The 21,926-nt window shown below is 36.7% G+C and overlaps 1 protein-coding gene across 1 annotated transcript in view; it reads left to right on the top strand.

Annotated features, from left to right (window-relative positions):
- The window catches only part of LOC129266666 (uncharacterized), a 43,025-nt gene that overhangs the window by 11,321 nt on the left and 9,778 nt on the right, over positions 1–21,926 (top strand). Inside the window, exons 5-9 of the mRNA XM_064104051.1 lie at positions 8,772–8,894; positions 11,008–11,113; positions 11,338–11,504; positions 13,888–13,989; positions 16,843–16,923. Coding sequence (XP_063960121.1) covers positions 8,772–8,894; positions 11,008–11,113; positions 11,338–11,504; positions 13,888–13,989; positions 16,843–16,923 — 579 coding nt within the window. The remainder of the gene's footprint in view (positions 1–8,771; positions 8,895–11,007; positions 11,114–11,337; positions 11,505–13,887; positions 13,990–16,842; positions 16,924–21,926) is intronic.

The raw sequence follows: 21,926 nt of genomic DNA, 5'->3' as shown, positions 1-21,926 counted from the left end.
TTTATGAACGATTGTTGACCCTTTCTCAGGAACTAAATCAACGCCAAAGCCCTATGGAAATCTGGTGTGTATTATTTACCACAAGAAATGATAACCAGAAAGTCACTGGTAAATAACAATCAGCTTAAATATCGAATGCCCACCTAATGCTGTAGAGCTCTCTAGAGTGACATTTTCAGCAACACTTTTTCTGTCACCCATTCTGTAATGGGTTGAGTCTCAGTTGAAGCCTTAAAGGAACAAGTTCAAAATGAGTCCCTTTTTTGCTCCTCAAATTGGCAACAATCAAACATGTTCTTTTCGTTTTCATAAAAAAAAAAAATAATAAAGTATGGATAGAACATATTTCTAAATTTATGATGAATCAATAGAATTGATTCATATTGAAAAGTTACCAATTTGCATTTTTAAACGATGAATTTGTTATTTTCATTGCATTGCCAATTTAGAGTGTGTAGTAATTTCCTTCAACATTATCGGCTTTTATTTAGGAATAGCAAAACATACTGTTATGGGAAGGGTATCAAGCTTGCCACCATACAGGGATGTTGTTGAGAAAGGAAGAGCATATTCTAACAACAACAAAAAAGCAGATCTGCTTCTATCATGCGTACGATATAGCCTTAGGCCTGTATTCTGAAGTTGGGTTTAACTTAAACTCAGGTTTAAAGTTGCGGTTTAAGTATGGGAAGCCAAAAGTATCAAATTTTTTATTAAGTTGTACATTTCTTATGTTTATTCTGCTCTTTCCTGATTCATTGATGGTGAAGACAATTATCTATTTATACTTCCTGGATAATTATGAATGATTTAAGAACCAAATTAGCTGAAATATGATATCTCTACTGTTATTGATTTAGGTAACAATTTGCCATCCATACTTAAACCACAACTTTAAACCTGAGTTTAACTTAAACCCGACTTCAGAATACGGGCCTTAATGTCTGGAACAGTAAAGTTACATAGGTGTAATATGGAACATTGACATGGTCTAGTGGTTTTGACTCCGTCTTCCACAATAAATTATCCACATTGTACTGCAGTCAACCCAGGCATGATGAATGGAGGGAGGGGGGGGGGTGGCAGGATTAATGTGAATCATTCATGCAGCACTGAACAGCTTTTTAGCTACATACATTGTATTAAAATCAGTAATGAAGTTACATGTATTGTGCCATTTATCCTTGGGGGAGGGGGGGGGGGGGGGTGGGAGAAAGCACTATTATGATCGCCTGTTAGGCGATGTAATTTGGGATACAGGGTCAAATTGGGCAAAATTCATCAGTATTTAATTAAAAAAAATGCTATAGTGGTCAATGGTTACATACATGTAGACAGTAAAATAACAAATTTCAATCTTGATTTTCTCAAAATAATCCCTTTGTACAAATTTGCATGAATTTTGAATTTATTATTAACAAACTTCATTCATATGGCATGAATATTTTGTCTTAAAATATATACAATGATAACATAAACAAAACACTCATAACTGTATGTCGTATAAATCAGTAATACATCAATACATAGGTTTCCAACTATTATGCAAGTTAAATTGGATCTATCTATATTAAACAAATGCTATGAAGTTCATATCTTCAGATCATGTTCTTCACATTTGTGGGAATAGAATATTGCAAGAAATTTTGATAAGGAAAAACCTTGAAAAACTTCCTCCTGTTGCCCCTCCCCCACCTGCCTCGGCAACCTTACTCTAGGTTATACATTGTGCTGCCATGTAGCCTCAGATTTCTCTTCTATATTTGTCTCATTAAATTAACGATTTAGCTTACATGAGATCTCAACTTGGTCAATATGACAAGGGATTGCTGAATTACATAATTTTCTTTTTCCTTGTAAACATTATGAAAGGTGTAACTCCCCCACCCTTCTTGGGGTAGCACCAGCTATTACCGTATATTAATTCTGCTTTTATTACTTATTGTATTGGGATTAACCACCGATTCCTTGTTTTGCAATCGTACTCTATCTAGGGCTATCTCTATGTAGTCTGCTGCGCAAACCCTTCACTTGAGTTAACCGGTCTGAGGGTGCAGTTTACAATGACATGTGTAAAGAAGACCTTCGTACATGTACAGCATATTATTTATTGTTGTTTTAGCGGTGCGAAGTATTCAGCAGTGGATGTTCGCGCCAGTTTTACATGTGCTAGTCCTGTGCGAAGAGACCCACTTGTTGATCAAAGTTTCAATCAGGGTCTGTGCCTGCAGACTACATGTCTCAAGGCGAGGCTACATGCATTGTGGACGTGCGTTGGATGCATTTCTAAAGAAGTATTGTGTGTGTTCGCTCACTGATTAGCATGATGATGATACATAACAGAGTGATATAATCAGATTTGGCAAGTTGTCAATATGCATGTACATTACATGTACATGTATCTCAAATTCAAATTTATTTCCAAAGCTAAAAATATATGACAAATCATTGACATTTTAAAAAGAGATATATTACATGTGCAGGGGTCAAAGAAAGCACAACTGCTTGTATAAATTGGCCCCATTGTAACAATAAATCATTAATACATGTGAAATGAACAATTACAATATAATCATAACATTAAAAATAAGTCTAAGAAATAGAGAGAGAGATGGGGTGAAAACAAATCATTAAAATACATGGAAAGCCGTGTTTAGAAGCGCTTTGTTTCGGAAACATGCATGCTTAAACTGATTTAGAGATATAGATAATTTAACAGAATTAGGTTATGAGTTCCAAAAGAGTGGTCCAAAATAGAAACAGATCGTCTAGTTTAACCCTAATTCTCCCGGGGGCGGGGGGCCATAATGGCCCCCCCTCGACAATTTTCGCGATATATCCGCTGCGCAAATTTTTTTGACCTCGCCGCTCACTGACCTTTTACTTTCAAGTCTCGCGCAAATTTTGAGACCAAATTTGTGACGACCGGATACGCGGTTACGACATTACGCAACATTATGTAAGTGCATGTCAGACCCAAAATTGCTCACAAACGTGATTTCATGTACAAATCCAATGCAAATTGTGTATTTAGCCAAAATTCATAAATGTATCATTATTTCTACTTTTACTGATTGAATTTAATTAATTTTGCCTTGCTTATGATCAGAATTAAGTCTGGAACGATTTCCATTGAAAAAACAATAAAAAAACAAAAAGCAAAAAAAACAAGGAAATACATAAGAAATTCATAAAACAATAAAATACATAAGAAATTGATTTCCAAACTGAAGTTTTTTTTAATTGCGATTGTTAAGAATGCTACAAAGAATATTTTAACCAAAAATTAGCATTCTAGGAGCTTTATTTAGTGAATTAGAGCAAAAAGTATGATTTATGCATAAATTAGCATAATTAATTCATATAAAATAAAATCTCAATATTTTGGAAAATTTTACCATACAGCCTTGTAGATTACATCGCACACAACCAGCGTGCAAATTTTTGCGTCGCTCGAGCGATCAGCGGCCGAGATCTTAAGGGGGGGCCATAATGGCCCCCCCCCCCCCCGGGAATGACAAGAATCAAAATACCCCGGGAGATTGAGGGTTAAAGCTATGCATGGCAAAGGAGGATGGTAACTGTTAACAATCTATTTTGATATGAGTGATACAAATTATTCATTTTAAAAATAATCTTGAAGAGACTCGGGTAACATGATTGTGGCATAGGTACATGAATAAACAGGTCTGGAATGACCTGTCAGGATTATTACATGAATTCTTTCTGTAATGTCATGGTGAGTGGACACAATGCAGCCCCATGGGTAATTTTGCCCCTATTGCAACCCATATTCAGAGATGCCAACCGTTACGGATTCGCCGTATTTGTTCCGATTTTATTCCTCCAATTACGGTGTTACGGCAACAATAAAAAGGTTACGGAAAAAACAACTACAATACATGTGTATTGTGTATTGCTTTGCTGTGCATGTGTATGCGTGTATTGTGTATTGTGCATGTATATGCGTGTATTGTGTATACATGTATCGTGCATGCAGCGTGTGTGTGGCCAACGGTAAACCAACGGGAGTTTCTCTACTGAGATTTCTATTGCAAGCGCCTCCGCGCGCTGCTGCTGAATACACAGCGAAGTGCGGAGTGCAAGCCGCGGTTCATGCATGCACAATGTCAATGGCGATTGGGTGGTTGAGCGTATAAACGATGCTACTTCGCGGGATGTTCCTGAGAAACTCCCATTTGTTCCTGACAAATATGGTAAATATTCCTGGCAACCATCCCTTTAGGTTGGCATCTCTGCATATTACTCAAAAATATTCTCAAAACCTTGATTCGATTTGATTTGATTTATTTGTTTCCGTTTCACAATTGTACATAATATGATAAACATAACATAACAAGGTCGAAAATACTACAAGACAAAATATGATATATATTACATAATCATAGATTGAAGGAACACAATTCAGTAAATAAAGATATCTCAAATGACATTTGTATTTAAAAGTAAAACGGAGGGACTTGCCGAAAAAAAGCAAAGCTTGTACAAGAGACAAGTACCTATCTTAGTTACATTACAAAATTACAACAAATAAATATTGGGTCTCAATAATAATTTTGTTTAAAAATAAATACAAACAATTTTTGTGCACTTGACAAAAACGTAACTGATGGATCGTGTGAGAAAAAAAATTACGTTTTACAATATTATAAGAGAGGGGGGAGGTGAGGGGGGAAGACAGGAGGGACAGAGGAGTGCAGTACACTAAGTAGAAACAAAGAAGAAGGCGGGCAGCAGGAGCAGGTACTTTGGCTAATTGCAATTTTAAGAAGAAAATAATTAAACGAATAATATACATGACTATGTATATAATATGAGCGCATATAATACGCATTTACACAAAAGTCGAGTATAATTAAATTAGTAATTCAGCTTGACCTGTTTGCAAGGAGTATTGCAGAATTAACATTTTTTTCAGTTTGCGTTTAAAAATATTTACATTGGGGGATTCTTTGAAATCTTGAGGCAGAGAGTTCCAGTAGGCACGCCCAGAGAAGACAACCTTATTCATTGGGGCAATGCATTTTTTTTTTTATTCCCTACAGATAAAACTCTTCCACTGGATTTTTTTCTCTAGAATAATTTCTAATACCCCATTGCTTCATAAGGAAACGATTGCCGAGTCTGCAAAGTGTCACTCGGTGACACATATATCCAAGCTACATGTATTATGGAAAGCGTAGTGCACTGTGTCACCGCAGTGTTGCCAATCGTTCAGTTTTTAATTGAATTGTCCAGTTTTTAAAGTTATTTTCCCATAAAAAAAATGACATTCAGATTTGGGGATTATGTGAGTATGGGTTTGGGTGCATATATTAGTCAATTATTATTAATCCATTTCTGTATTCTAGCACACCCAGTAATTCCTGAGGCTGAATTTTCTCTCAAGGTATGCACCAGATTGCACAATTGTTGTAAGTCCAAAAAAATGCAAAAGCTCCCTACCTTGGCCACCTCCCACACCTACCCACGTTCCTCCCCCCTCAGTCGCTCTATCTGCTCCCCCGGGGGGGGGGCACTCAGTATATAATGCATAGTGGGTATGTGCCGCGGAGGGGACCCCCATTTTTACACTCAAATTTCTGTTCCAAGGCATAGCATTTTTGTCTTATTGAGAAAAAGAACAAAGAAAGCCGCTCCAAAGCATAGCATTTTCTTCTTATCGAGAAAAAAGAAGAAAGAAATCCGCTCCATAGATTCGCATAGTTTTCATTACGCCGTTCCGGTCGCATTGATCTGCTACAAGGAGCTGCAATTTTGGTGAAAAGCGGCCGCGGAGTGCTGTCCGACCATCGCCTCTGCGCGAGCGCACCCGGCGGAGGCCGCGCTAGCTGCATTGCATGCACGCATGCCCATTCCATAGGGATGCATATACGCACTCATCACACGCTGGCGATCCGTTCCAAGGACCCCCGTTTTCACAAACATTTGTAGTTCCGAAGCCCGTTCCGAGGACCCTCCTTTTTACAATTAGCCCGCTCCAAGGCCCCCGTTTTTGTCTCGCCCGCGGCACACCCCTACCACTTTTTTGGTCGAGTGCCCCCCCCCCGGGTCTGCTCCCTCTGGCTTGGTCTCTTGACTTCCTCGTACTAAATAATTCAGTTAAATCATTCTTCAAATGAATTGATGTTGACAATTGTGTTTGTGTGAAATAACCTTTTGGACTTGTTAGGAAATTTATCTAGGGAAATGCTATTAACAATTGAGAAAGGGATTTTATTCCAGTCAGTCCTTAATAGTGTCCATATTGATAGAATCCTGAATAATCCTGGCCTTGTGGCAAAGCCTGCCAATTTTGTTCCTCTAATATCTTGTATTCCGTTTTATGTAAAACTTGGATTGTGTGACAGATCTTTGGTGACAAGATTGAGATTATAAAATGATGTTTGAAAAATACAAAATAAGTGTGAGGCTATGACATATTCAGTACAGACATGTACATGTAGGCTTATATCATAGTGCAGCATCTGACTTGGTTGCTGTTTTCTAAGGTAATTTCGAATGGGGGGGGGGGGGGGGCTTCAAGTGTGACAAACAAAAGATAATGTATATGTATGCATTGACATGGCAGTTGTTCAATGCACAACCCATTGAAAGCGCTTTAAATCTTCTTTGGAACCCCCCCCAGTTATTGGCGCCATAACATACAGTGTAAGTTGCAGTGATCTGGGGCCCGTAACACAAAGCTTAGCAATGATAATAATAATAATAATTATAACATTTGTAGGGCGCTTAATACAGGTGTTTCTAAGCGCTCAATGATCGTAGAACATTTTTCTGCAATTGATTCCATTGACTACATTGTACAATCAATCGTAAAAATCAAGTGTACGATCAATCACTAATCTTTGTGTTACGGGCCCCTGAAGTCAAATTTATAGAGTGCATGTACTGTGCTGTACTAATAGAGTGTCATTAATTGGAGCTGAGCTGTCTATAGACCTGCTTAAAGCATTCAAAGCTGGGTAGGCCTACCCATTCAACAATTCACGGTTGATTGCATATTCACAATTCTTATTGACTGAGAGGCTGCCATTCATGACTAGGATTTGAACCCCTTCCTCCTATTTGAAAGGCAAGAGTCTGAACCACCGAACCATGACACTTCCTTTATATTGCACAGGCATCACTCTTGTTTTCTGATGAAACATTTGAATGCTTTTATTTTCCAATACCTTCCAATTTCAACAAAATTTATGCTGTTTTGCTCTTATACAATGGCATGTATTTCTTTCATACAGTAATTGTCAAAAATATACTGGAATTGGCATTTGAATGTTATAAATTCCAGTTCATGGGCAACACTCAGATGATCATTTTTGTCTCACCTGCATAGCAGAGTGAGACTATAGGCGCCGCTTTTCCGACTGCGACGGCGTCAACACCAAATCTTAACCGAAGGTTAAGTTTTTTGAAATGACAGTATAACTTAAAAAGTATATGGACCTAGTTCCTGAAACTTAGCCATAAGGTTAATCAAGTATTACTTAACATTCTGCCTGAGTTTCAAGTCATATGACCAAGGTCAAAGGTCATTTAGGGTCAATGAACTTAGACCATGTTGGGGGAATCAGCATCAAAATCTTAACCTAAGGTTAAGTTTTTGAAATGACAGCATAAATTAAAAAGTATATGGACCTAGTTCCTGAAACTTAGCCATAAGGTTAATCAAGTATTACTAAACATTCTGCCTGAGTTTCAAGTCATATGACCAAGGTCAAAGGTCAGTTAGGGTCAATGAACTTTGGCCAAATTGGGGGTTTCTGTTGAATTACCATCATAACTTTGAAAGTTTATGGATCTGATTCATGAAACTTGCACATAAGAGTAATCAAGTATCACTGAACATCCTGTGCAAGTTTCAGGTCACATGATTAAGGTCAAAGGTCATTTAGGGTCAATGAACTTTGGCCAAATTGGGGGTATTTGTTGAATTACCATCATAACTTATATTGGTCTAGTTCATAAAACTTGGACATAAGAGTAATCAAGTATCACTGACAAGTTTTAGGTCACATAATCAAGGTCAAATGTCAATGAACGTAGTATTGTATAATTATATGAATGGTGTTTTTTGTGAATAACTATTCTATAGTAGTTTTCAAAGTCAGCACTGCTGCTATATTGAATTTCGTGATGCAGGTGAGACTGCCAGAGGCATACCACTTGTTACGTTTTTACACACCGTTTAGTGAAAGGGGGGGGGGGGGGAGTGCAGAAGCTCCACCTCCCCCCAGCTCTGCAACTTATGTATTTGTGGTAAAGATGTCAAAATGAGAATCCAATAAAATGATCATAAGGATGCATGTGGCAAATGCTCCTTTGCAGAAAATGTAAAACTGCACATCGAAAGCTATCTTTTCTCAACAAGATAATAATACATGTGCCCAGACATGGGTTTCTGTGTTGGCAAGGTGTATTGGCTTTTTCAATGTAAATTCTATCATTCACAGAGTTTAGTTTACATACATGTATGTATATGTACATGTAAACACACTACACACATATGTTGATCTATATCTCCGATGAAATTATAACTTTTAAAAATTCTATAAAAACTGTTTGCTTGCTACCAACTACAGTTTTACCCTACTTTAAATACGATTCTAATTTATTTTCTTCAATTTTCAAATTCAATTTTCTTAAAATACTCAACAAAAGTCATTGTGAGTTTGCAATTTCGTATGAATATAACAACATATACAGGAAATAATACACATCTATCTAATGCTGTTTTTATGTTCTTTTAGCCACCACTAGGTGTACTTTGTGAAGGGTATAATAGGACAAAGAAGTTCCCGGATTTCCCTTCCGTGTTTGGGGTGAGCTTGGAATCCATGACACCAGGTTATAATTGGATACATTTTTCAAGGGTGAGTACAGGGACCCGTAACACAAAGCTTTTTACGATTGATTGCATTGACCACAATGTATAAGGGTACAATTAGTCCAGGTTATAATTGAGCTAGGTGCTACTTGGAGAAGGAGAAATTTTCATAAAGTGCTTCTAAACCAGTGTTTTACGCTGAATATGAATATATATATATTCACTATCACGATCTGAAAACCCGATCCATTCGGATTATTAGATCTGCGGAGAGCGGGATACATGTAGGAATCAGGAGGAGTGTTAACAACGTTGTGATTACGCCGGAGGTAACAGCCGGCATTTTGTTCAGGTCGGCATGAGCGGCTGAACATGTTCAAAATTTCATGCTGATCTTGCCGATCAGAAAACGCCCATTTTGAATCGAGGGAGAAGCTTGAAAAGCGTAAGCAACATGGCGTGCAGTCGTGGGACGAGCGTAATCAGGTCTTTACTGGCGTACTAACAGCGGCACGTGGACGTACTGAAGTCCCCATATCTTTTAGAAAACTTAACTGCAAATTATTTTTCACTGACTACCGGTAAAATGGCTCATTTTCCCCCGATCCTGCCCGATCTGAAAGTTTGTCAATTTAATCGTTGCCAAATCGGCATCGTGGAACAGGGCCTTTAGTGTTACGGGACCCAGAATCTTAAAATGATTTATTCAGTTTGATCAATTGGAAAAATTTGGCACTGGTATGTCTTACAGCTTAACTGTAGAAAATTAAATTATCAGTTTTGCTTTATTTTAAAGGGTAAGTTCACCCTGACAAAAAGTTTACTGTAAAAATAGCACAAAAGATAATGAAAGAAGTTGCCGAAAGTTTGAGGAAAATCCATCAAAGAATAAACAAGTTTAATATTAGAATTTTAATTATTTGATTTGTGATGTATAAGCGAGCAGCTTTCCTACATACGTTTGTCATTTTCACACCCGTTCCTAAAAAAGAAAATAAAAAATAATATATCACGAACCATTAAAAATTAAATTTATGCATTTTATATTACATGACGTATGGGGCAGCTGCTTGTTTATGACGTCACAAGTAAAAAAACTTGAAATTCTAATAACTTTCTTAATCTTCAGTGGATTTTTCTTGAACCTTCAGCAGAATCTTTATTAGTTTTTTCTGCTATTTAAAAAAAAAAGTTTTCGTCAGGGTGAACTTCCCCTTTAAGATGTCCATGGTGATGTCTGCAACCTCAGTAATCGTAGATCGAAATTATACATGTAGCTCCTTTTGTTATTAATAGCACTATTATTTATTGACAATAGTTGAAATTTCCTGCAGTTAAGTTTATTATGTATTGTAAATTTTAAATATCGTATACTGTTTCAAATGTTTAGTTTCAGTTTGAATTATTTTTAAGTTTGCAATTTATAATATCCAATGAAAAATTGTCCATCTCAAAAATTTTCTTGGCTCTTTTTCTTTTATTTCGAATTTTCCAATTTTATTTTCAATTGTGTTTGTATGATTAGGAATACTACAGCTTTTCAGCCAGTGCTTGCTATTCTCCATGACCCTATTTTCTCGTCACATTGAAATTGGAATGTCATCATTCCAATTTTATTAAAATAACTTGAAATTTGTCTTAATTCCTTTCTTACATTTCAAGTTTTAAATTTTTATTTTCAATGTTATTATCAGGAGTACAACAAATTTTCTTGCTTTTGTCCATGAATCAATTGGCAAGTCCTAACTGAATTCCATCATTCTTATTTCAAATATCTAGTGAAAATTGTTGCAATTTTCTTGATTTCTTTTTCAATATTTATTTTCAATTATTTTCAATTTTATGGGGAATATTACAGCTTTCCTTCTATTATGTTTGCCATAGTCCACAAACTGATTGGCAAGTCATCACTGAATTCCATTATTGAATATCCTTTGAATATTGTCTCCTTTTCCATGTTTCCTTTTTCAATTTCAATTTTTCAATTTTCATTTTCAAACATATGCAATCATATTTTCTGGAGTACTACACCTTTTCTGCTAATATGCTTGCAATAGTCCATGAACCTATTGGCATGTCCTCTTATATATCCTTCGAAAAATTATCTTCATTTTGTTTTTACTTCAATTTCAATTTTTCAATTTTCATTTCATTTACAGGAGTTCTACAGCTTCCCTGCTAATATGTTTGCCTTGGTCCATGAACCTATTGGGAACTCGTCACAGAATGCCACGGCGATCCGAGAAGTCCATGATTTCAATGCAGGTAATATCAAAGACCAACATAGCAAATACATGAGGCGACGGGCGATTAATAAAAAATAAGTCCTCAAACTGGGGCCCGTAACACAAAGCTTAGCAATGATCTTTAATAGAACATTTTTCTACGATTGATTCCATTGACTACAATGTACAATCAGTCGTAAAAATCAAGCGTACGATCAATTGCTAACCTTTGTGTTAAGGGACCCTGGTTTCTCTTCTTAACAGGTCTCTCTTATAGGTTTGAGTACGGGACTGATAAATGTACCATTGGACCGATACCAGTTGATACCTTCATGCATGATGCTGATTCACCGGACGGTAAACGCGTCGTTCTGAAGTCACCCACGAGCTTCCTCCTGCCGAACCAGTCATCTTGGATTTACCAGGGAAATGTAAGAATATCAATAATTGAATGAATAAAAAAAATTATTATCCAATGAAATGATAATAACCATTTTACAAGTTTATAGCCAATTAGTTACGAATACAAAGAAAAGCAAGGATAATGCGAACCAGAAAATAGCTTGAATGCTACTCAAGTCTGGCCCCTTGTAATTCCCTGTTCATAAAGGCCATTGCAACAATATTATGGTAGTATTTGTAATTCACTTTTAATACTGGAAACTGTGATGAATACTAATGCGCGGTTTCATGCAAAAGGAACCAGAAAATAGCATGAATGCCAGTCAAGTCTGGCCCCTTGTAGTTCCCTGTTCATAAAGGCCATGAAACAAAATTATGGTAGTGTTTGTGATGTACATACTGAAAACTGAGAAGAATACTAATGCATGGTTTCATGCAAAATACTGATTTCGAGAAATTCAGTTATATGTGTTATATGGTATTTCAAAGTACTACTTTCTTCACCAAAATACTTACTTTATACATACCTGGCCTCAAACTGCTGTTTTTTTTTATTAATAGTAATCTTGGGCACTTTACAAATATTTTTTCTGATTTAATATGCATAAGTTCTTTGGGTATACTGCCTAAGGCCCCCAAGTACGAACCAAACAGGCACTGTGTGGATACAATGCAGGGTCCTACTGGATGTGAATGCCTCAGGGGTACCGCTTGGTACCTGATGGTTCAATGCGCCGGTTGAACAGCCTGCTCTTTCACGAATACTCGAATAGTGAACTGACATTAACAAGCATAGGTTGTTGCTTGCCTATCCACGAGACCAACTTTTGCATCCTTTCCGATGCATGGAGTATTTTCCAAACCGAATTCACACCTAGAGCAAAACCATTGCAGTATTTTCCTTCAGCAAGAAATTTATCCACAATGTGCTGCGCTCAACCCAGGTGAGGTGAATGGGTACCCGGCAGTATCAGTTCCTTATTTATGCATGAGCGCCTATTATTATAGCAGCAGATTTTTTGTTAGTCATATGTTTCGGCATGAGTGGGACTCGACCCCTAACTTTGAGATTTAGAATCTTATCCAAAAACAGCCGCTCTATTGACTGAGGTACGCCGCCTCCTTATGAATATCAAGAATTCATACATGTCTGATCGCAAGCTAGGAATTCAGGTGTTTTCCTGTTAATGATCGTCCAGTGAAATTGGAGAATTCATGATTTGTGTGGGCATCGTGGTTATGAATCTCGTCTTTGGATCAGAGGGACGTGGGTTCGATTCCTAGTCTTGGCATGTTTTCTTAAACAAGAAATTTACCCACATTGTACTGCACTCAATCCAGGTGTGGTGAATGCGTACCAGGTAGGAAGAAATTCCTTGAATGCTTGAGCACCTATATAGGTAGCCCAGCTTAAGTGGGGGTAAAGATGATAGCCGTCCTGCTGGAGAATAGTTATCGGAACTGAAGTGGCTACCCTGGGTAAATATACTGTTTTTATAATTGTGACCTACCACCACAAAACCACCAATAAGTCGCCAGGTAAGGTTCTCTGTAAATAGCCAAAATAGTATAAATTCACTCTCCAAAACCCAAAATTTAAAAAGTAGCTTATCTGAAAGAGCAATTCTTCCTCTTTATACTGTGAAGATTTGAAGTCGTGAAATTGAATAAATACAAGAGTTTCTTGGACACCACTTTTTCGGACTGCTTGGCAGTTTCAGTGAGATTACACAGTGTGCACATCCCATGCCTGAGTGAACCCCAAACTTTAAACCTTGTTTTCTCCTTATTTTTTAAGCTCTTGCTGAATTTCTTCTGCATTCAAACAAGTACTTGTAATGGTTATTGTTGGTCAATTTTAACATATTATATATCATTTTAAAGCTTAGGAAGTGAATTATCAAGCTCAATGAAAATCTCAATATTCATTTTTGGTCGACTTATTGTTGGTTTTCGGGTGGCAGGTCACAATTATTATGATGATCTTCTTCTTCTTCAAGCTACTCTGACTGGCTCCTTCAATCCTGAAGATTCTTGCAGTATTGTAGTACCGGGGACCGGCAGGTGCAATAAACCGAGTGAACACCCTACTCTATGACGAATAGTGTATTGGTTTTAACGTGCATAGGTTGTGACTCTCCTACACACGGGACCAACATTTGTGTCCTTTCCGATGGACGGAGTGTTTTCCAACTGCATTCACACCCGCACTGAACACAGCGGTGAGGCACGCTAATACACAACGCTAGCATTTGTTTTTTTGTTAGACGTCTTCCGGCATGCTGCGGGACTCGAACCCACGTTGAGATCTACGATCTTATCCGGAACAGGCGCTCTAACCAACTGAGCTACACTGTCTGTACGATACATACATGTATACATGTTATTCTTTTCATGACATTATTTCTGCAGACGACGTTACGTGGTATTGACGTGGAGGGGTGGATCACAGCCACCAATATTACTATCGGCCCTCTCGTCTGGAACGCTACCATGGAATACTTCTTTGCTAGGGTAAGTAGGATTACACAAGTAGCTAAAAGGACAATGTAGAGATACCAGGAAGTACTGATTTTCAGTTTAGTGTTGAAGAAATGAGAAGAAGATGGATGGTTTTTTAATAGCAAAATACTGATTTCTAAGGTTTCAATTTTATGTGATCTCATATGGTATTTCTTTATTATGCTGGTTTCCTCATTTCAAAATACCAATATGTTCTTGTTCAGGTAGGCTGCTCTGACATTGATATATAGGGTTTGAAGGGGAAATCCAACAAAAAGGAATGTTGAAATTCATACATCAGCTACTGTATGCAGAAGATGATGTCATGATGCTGGTGCTTCCTTGTGGACCCAATGGGACAACCTCTTTCTAACCAGTACACGTTGATGGTGAAATGTCACTTATGCACTATGTCAGATGACATCTTCATTTCGCGCATACTCAGACTAATTCATAATGCGTTATGACCCTATGGCAGAGCTGCCAAGTAGTACGATTTTTCCGCATTTAGTACGTTTTTGCAACCAAAATACGGCAGTACGTTTTTTCTCAAAAAAATGCGTTTTTTGTATTAAAAAAAAAAAATTTATTGAGAAAAATCATCTCTATATGTCTCTATTTCATAAAACGTACGCAAATATGGTTATTAGATCAATGTAATTTCAGGTAACTTTTTTTTTTTTTCAATCATTTTGTAAAAACCAGGGTGAGATATACACAAGTTTCAATGTTTTTTTTTTTTCATCTGCAAGAGCAGTGCACATTTTAGCTTGCATGCAAGCATTTTATTATGAAATAAACTTTTTTGGGGAAAAATACAAAATATTTATCTCATACGGTAAAAATACTGATTTTTTTGTCAAAATACTGATTTTGGGGGACAAGAATACTGAAAATGCAAAATACAACTTGGCAGCTCTGCTATGGGCTGAAAAAGATCAGCGAAACAAAAAAGGGCCATCACTGCGAGTGATGATTGATGGGGGAAACTACCCTTTATCACATGACCGCCTTCTGGCCAATCACTATAGCAAGATTCTTAGAATGCAGAATATAAATTGAAATTACACTCAAATTATGATTGATCTTGAGATTGATGTCTTGATATGAGATGGTTTGAGTTTGAATTGAATGGGTGATTTCAAGTCCGGTGTTGGTGTTGGTGTTGGAAGCACATTTTGGATTGCGTTTTCAAGCTTCAAACCCTATTCTGAGATTACACAAATAATCCAGGGCTCCGTAACACAAACGTTTGCGATGGATTGCAATTATGAAAGAACCCCACTGATTGGTCCCTGCTCAGTAATTTTAACCAAAGGCACGTGTAATATTGATATTGATTGGTCAGTTCATTTAGCGATTGATCGCTAATCTTTGTGTTATGGAGCCCTGATCACAATATTGATAGCTCAACACCTAGTGACTGACCTTTCCTTTCAGTACCATCTTCATTTTATGTTTGGTGTTATACTCGTGTAAAAATTGATCTAACACCAACACAGAGAGGTCAACACTGAACCTGAAATCACCCAATCTGTTGGAACTCTTTGTAAGACCACTCTAGAAATTAATTAAATGTAATTGAATTGATTTGATTTGATTTGGATTGGATTGTTAGATTGGATTGGATTGGATTGAATTGAATTGAATAGGATTAAATTGAATTAGATTGCATTTAAAGTAGAAATATATTGAAAATCATAAAAATGAAGAATTATATATCAAATTAAAGGGGAAAATAAGAAGAACACGATGGTGTGCATCATTTATCATGGAGACCGATGAAACTCACTTAATTGATAGTTTAAAGTTCTCTCTCTGAATGTTTCAAACACGCTCAATTACGTCCGCGAAATTGGTTTTTTTTTATGACATGTATAAGTGTACGAGAGACGTGATTGGCTCTCCCACGTCAAGCTCCACTTGCGTCTCTCGTACACTCATACACGTCATCAAATTCGAGTCACTTCAGAGACCGATGGGAGGCTTATTTCGGAGAGGCATTTTAGCGCTTTTTAATTGGCGATTTCCACCTTATGTATTACTTTCGTTATTTTTGAATGGCCAAATGATAATCCCCACATCATGACCTTTCCACTGATATATAATATTCATAATCAATATATTTCTCCTTTATTTGGATTGGAATTTGGATGGAATTGGATTGGATTAAATTGAATTGAATATAAAGATTGAATGGAATTAAATCTAATTGAATTGAATTGAATAGAATTAAAATGAATGTTTTAATATTGAATGTCGTAGATTATCATCAAATTTCCGTTTCCTGTAATTGATTCTGATACACATGACTTTCATTCATAGTACAATAAAACATTGTGTCTATATGCTTGTAGTATCATTTTAAGCTTTTCTGTATTTATAAAATATCTTTATTTTAACAACAGAAGTCAAGATTTATATGTATACAATCAGCACAGTTGTGTAATGATCTATGCCCCGTCTTACAAAGAGTTACAATTGATCCGATCAATCACAACTATGGAAAGCCAGCAAAGTCAACATATAAAATGCATGTTTGTTCAAAAAAAATTCTAGATATGAATGTACAATGTACATGTATATCCATAAATTCATTGATTTCTTGACAATTTGTTGTGTTCTCCTTTGTTTACAAAGGACATTTTGCACACTTTTTGTAGAAAATATTATGACACTGATGGATTTCCATAGAGTTACGATTGATTGGATCAATCGTAACTCTTTGTAAGACGGGGCCCTGGAAACAATATACCTTCATTATAAAATCACTCTAACCACATTTCTCAGCTATACAGCTCGTTTTAATTGATCTCGTCTGTTAGTGAATAACCCCCCTATTCTTGTGAATGATTTTTTGTACAGGGTAACTGGACCGGTGGCACGGATCAAACTGGATTGGTTCATCAGATGCCTTTACAATTTAAATCTTCTTTAACTGCCGATGTGAGTATTATGTGACTTTCACATTGTGAACCTTTTTCCCTTCTAGAATAGTGTAAACGCTGTTATTTTTTGTGGGATTTATTTTTCACGCTGGGCGGCTTAAAAACATATTTGTGGGTTCTTGAACTTGCGATGCCCACTCCACAATCACAAAGTCTCTTCCTTCTTTCCAATTTGTGGCTAGTTTTAATTAACATTTCAGGCCAAAAAATTTTATTTTCTGCTCATATTCTAGCTCTACAGCGGCGTAATTCAGCATTGTTTCGATCCAATCATGAGCTTTTGTGACATTTCGCGCGACTTTTCTTTGTGGGGCAGACAACAGGCAAGGCAAAATGGAGGTGCTGCTGGCCTGGTATGGTATGGGGCCAAGCGCCTGGTAGAGACCGGGGGATTCAAAGTGCATGGGATCAATCGACCTACCTTGGAGATCGACAAGACGTCTTCTTGAAAACTAAAGCTAGATAGTATACAAATATCAGTACCTCTCAAGAAAGCATCAGACATGTCAAACAGACCTAAACACTCGCCAATCAAACAGCAAAAACAACTTATATTTCAAGCAACATCATGTATAAAATAACGATCTGCAACAAAAAAAAAAGTTAGTATTGAAAAAAATATCTTGTGATTGCGATGTGCACGATGAAGCATGCATTATACAGTCTCCTTGACAAAAGGATACACGCAATCGACCCGGGTTCAAAAGATGCTCGTTCACATTTTTTAAATTTGCGCTCGCCGATTAATGTACGGCGAATATTTCTGAATTTACTGTAGTTTACTGCCACAAGTGCTAGGTTACTTTGTTTAACGCTGGTCTGTACACCATAGAAAAAACTTCTTTTTTAATTGTGGGAACCTTCCTTTTGCCTTTGAAGAGTTCTCTACAGGAATTAGAAAACTGTTTTCAGACAATATGACCTGAATTCACTAAGGTGGTTTTGAAAACCATCGGTTGAACCCATGGTTTATGCAGATTTCTTGAATAATTTACGCTTGATTTACAGCGTATTAAAAAAAAAAAAAAAAAATTGATGCTCGCTTTTGTCACAGTGCACCAAATTGATGCCTGTTGCTGTGGTTATCCACGCTGTTTTATTCATGAGTCCACTGTTTTGAATTAATAAGTCCACTGTTCAAAACAATGGACTAAGGAATGAAATGTTACACTCAACCATGGCAACAGGCGTCAATTTGGTGCACTGTGACAGAAAGGCGCATAGGCGTTGTAATTTATCCAGGAAATCTGCATAAACCATGGGTTCAGCCAATGGTTTTCAAAACCACCTTTGTGAATTTGGACCAATGAGATTCCACCATTGACATAATTCTGAAAGACATCTGAGCTGTCCTTCCAAATTTTCAGATTTTGAGATACAAGGTTTTCATATACTAATGATACGACGGTGACACAACATTTGCTCCAGGGGGCTGTTTCATAAAGCCGTTCGTAAGTTAAGAGCATAGAGATGTATACTAATAACGCTAGAGGGCGTACTTCGTCAAATCGCTGTGATTACGCGGAGACCGGCCGCCATTACTCGATAGGTCTTCGCAGCCTGCCATGCGCGTACAGTACCTATGGGGCATGTACATGGATGAGCATAGAACCGGAACAAAACGATGAAATGTGAGCGCGAAAGCAAATTGAAAAGCAAAATTGTAAATATTGCACTGGATTAAAGTTCAAATTAACAAAAAATCCAACAAAACTGAGGACAAATATGCCTAAACAGGCCTATTTATAGCGCATATATCCTACCTATTGGCCAACGATCAGTAGGCTACATCCCCAATTATTTTTGCTTTGATCATAACATTTCGATACATTAATATGACTTCTATTTTCTAATGATTTGGAAGGGATGAATTTTAATAAAACTATGTAGGCCTACTACTGCATTTTTTCAAGTATAGTTTCCTAATATAAGTATGACGCTGATTGCTGATAATTTATTTCTTCACCTTATATATCTACACATAGAAATAATAATAAAGAAAGTTATAATAGGGCCGAACTCCTTTTTCCCCGTGTAACCAACATCACAATAGCTCGTGAGCATTGGCGGCGGAGCAGAGGCCTTTTCTTTTGTGTTTGTGGGGACGGCTATTGTTGAGTCCCCCCCCCCCCCAAACACAAAAGATAATCCTCTGCTCCGCCGCCAATGCTCGTGAGTATCATAAAACGACTTTTTATTGATCATATTTAAAATTGTTTACACATTGGTCCAGTTAATTGATGATTTAGATTTCCAATGTAGGCAACCATCGATCATATTAATTATTTTCTTATATGCGATCAAAAGTTTGTTGACAGCAAAATTTGCATATCAAATGCGCGCATGCAGCCTCGTACATTTTGCAATGTACAGGAGGCCTAATGGGGGGGGGGGTAGGATGATTACAGTATATTATTGCCTTGCAAACATTTCAACAGTTCGCAGAGTAAACAAATTACAATGTGCAACATAAAGCAATTTCACTTTGATTTTCTGGAAAGTCGGACTTGATTCAACCCGGCTGAAATACTATGCTGATAGGGAAATATTCTGTTGATATATCGCTGGTGTTTGTGATCCTATAATGATTCCAATGGACCAATATTATGTGAACAAATCAAAGATAGAATAATAAAGAGAGGGGAAAAAAGAAGAAGAAGGATAGTAGAAGAAAAGGGACGGGAGGAGGAGATTATAATTTGTATCATACTACAAAGAATATTATTACTAAAACTGAATGTAAAAAAAAAATTGATAACAATATCAGACATGAAATGGATAAATGCATATACTTAATAAACTTATATAAAAGCGGTTGCAAAATTGTGAGTACTAAAACCAAGCATACACGTATTAAACAACGATATTGACAATAAAACACTAACAAATACTTGGAATAAGATATTCTAATTTGTCCGCTGTTGAGTGATCATCCTACTTTAATCTCGACTATATGTTCCTTTCTTGAAACTGTTAATTAACTGTGTCTGTGTCGCTTGAATATTAACTTTATGGCAAAGATTTCCCAAAAAAAACTCTGGCACCGGCCTATACATAATTATTGACAGATAAATACGCATTTTGCATAAGTTCAGTTTTGTTTGTCATTTTAAAAGTGTCTTATTTGATTTTCTGGTTTTCTTCTTTTAATTTCATTGGCTAGTCTATGGACCTGAGTTTCAAGATTATTCAGTTTTGTTTTATAACGGATTTCCATGGATGAACAAAATTATTATATCCGTTTATATGCCATGGGGCCACAGAACGGCTTTGAAATTGATCTGTAGTACACAAAATCACAATCATTTAATGTTCATTTTCACCGTTTCAGGGAGGGGTTCAGTTCCACCCCATGTATTCTTTTTTTATTAGTATGTTAAAGTGAATTTGCTTGGGTGCTTATGTTATTTTAATGCACCCCCTAAAAAGCGAATAAAAAAAATAACTTAAAGTGAAGGGAATCAAAAAGCAAAAAGTTGTAACAATAAAAAGTCATTCTCGACATTTAAAATCAATATTTCATTTTCAGTGCCACATAGGCCTGCATGTTTTGGAATTTATTATTTATTATTAACAATAATGAGATGCCCTTTATTCTACTTGCAATTAAAATTATACTACCGCATATAGTAATCAACATCAAAACACTATAACTTATACAAATTATTGTACATTAAAAATGATATATTTCATAAAAATCAAAGCAAGTTACATAAGTAGACACACCGTAGTCATTACAAAATCATATCCAACATAAACAAATTGGTCAAGAGAACATGGAATCAAACGACGTGAACTCGGAAGGAAATGTGGGAAAAGGACGATGCAGTTAAAATAAGGAAATCCAGAGAAGATGGGCTAATTCACTGTCTTTTGAATACTTGTCAAACTGTCTAATTAATGTACGTCGTATGTTTTATCTTTATATATTAATTTATGTGATATTATCAATATTGTTATCTAGTGTTATCTATAATAGGCCTATGAATGGACAGGTAAATGCAAATTATTAAGGAGAATTTCATCCCGAGAAATCAGGTAAAAATGACGAATTAATAGCATAATCCCCATGTAATCACTCTAATAGTTAATTGAGATGCAATTAGTCATTCATATTTTTCGATTGTAATGAGGTTGTGTTCTTTTCTTCAAGATAAAGGCCGGAGATGGCATCCCTTTTTCACAGCGTTACTACGTACGAGCTATGTGTACATCCGGGTACTTTTGTAAATCTAGACCTATCGAGCAATGGCCGACCACGCTCCGCGCAAACACAGACGTTAAGTACGTGCGCCTATGGCGACTCCGCACTCTAGCGTAATTAGTATACATCTCTATGGTTAAGAGTGACTTTAAGAACTACGGGTGATCCTTCTTTGTGGTACATGATATTCACCATTAAATGTTCATTGGTTGTTATTCAGCGTGGAAGAAAGGATCACCAGTCATTCTAAAAGTCGTTGCTAACTTACGTACAGCTTTGTGAAATACACACCTGGGCCCCGTCTTACAAAGAGTTACGATTGATCCAACCAATCGTAACTATGGAAAACCATCAGTGTCATAATTTTTTTTTACTAGAAATTTGCACAATTTCCTTTGTAAAAAACAAAGAGAAACACAGTGAATTTTCAAGGAAACAATGAATGTATGAATATACTTCATAGTTAGAAAATATTTTGAACAAACGTGCATAATAGATGTTGACGTTGCTGGCCGTCCATAGTTCTGGATCTGGATATAATACAGTGCAGGACCGTGAGGTATAATGCACCGGGTTAGGAGAGGGTGCAAATGAGTTTAGTCGAAACGTAGGTGGCTTTCTTCGATTTTGGCTTTAAACGCCTCTGGTGATGTACTGCTGACAACTTCGCTAGGGAGTTGATTCCATGCCAACGTTGTATTCACAAAAAAAGAATTTCTTAACTGCTCTGTGTTACAATGTCTTATTGAGAAACACTTGGAGTTATTTGTTACCTGTCTCTCTATCACATTAGTAGC

Source organism: Lytechinus pictus, chromosome 8 (genome assembly GCF_037042905.1).
Source record: "Lytechinus pictus isolate F3 Inbred chromosome 8, Lp3.0, whole genome shotgun sequence".
Classification (NCBI taxonomy): domain Eukaryota; kingdom Metazoa; phylum Echinodermata; class Echinoidea; order Temnopleuroida; family Toxopneustidae; genus Lytechinus; species Lytechinus pictus.
Note: the sequence above shows the minus strand (reverse complement) of the source record. Positions and strands in the feature narration are given on the sequence as shown.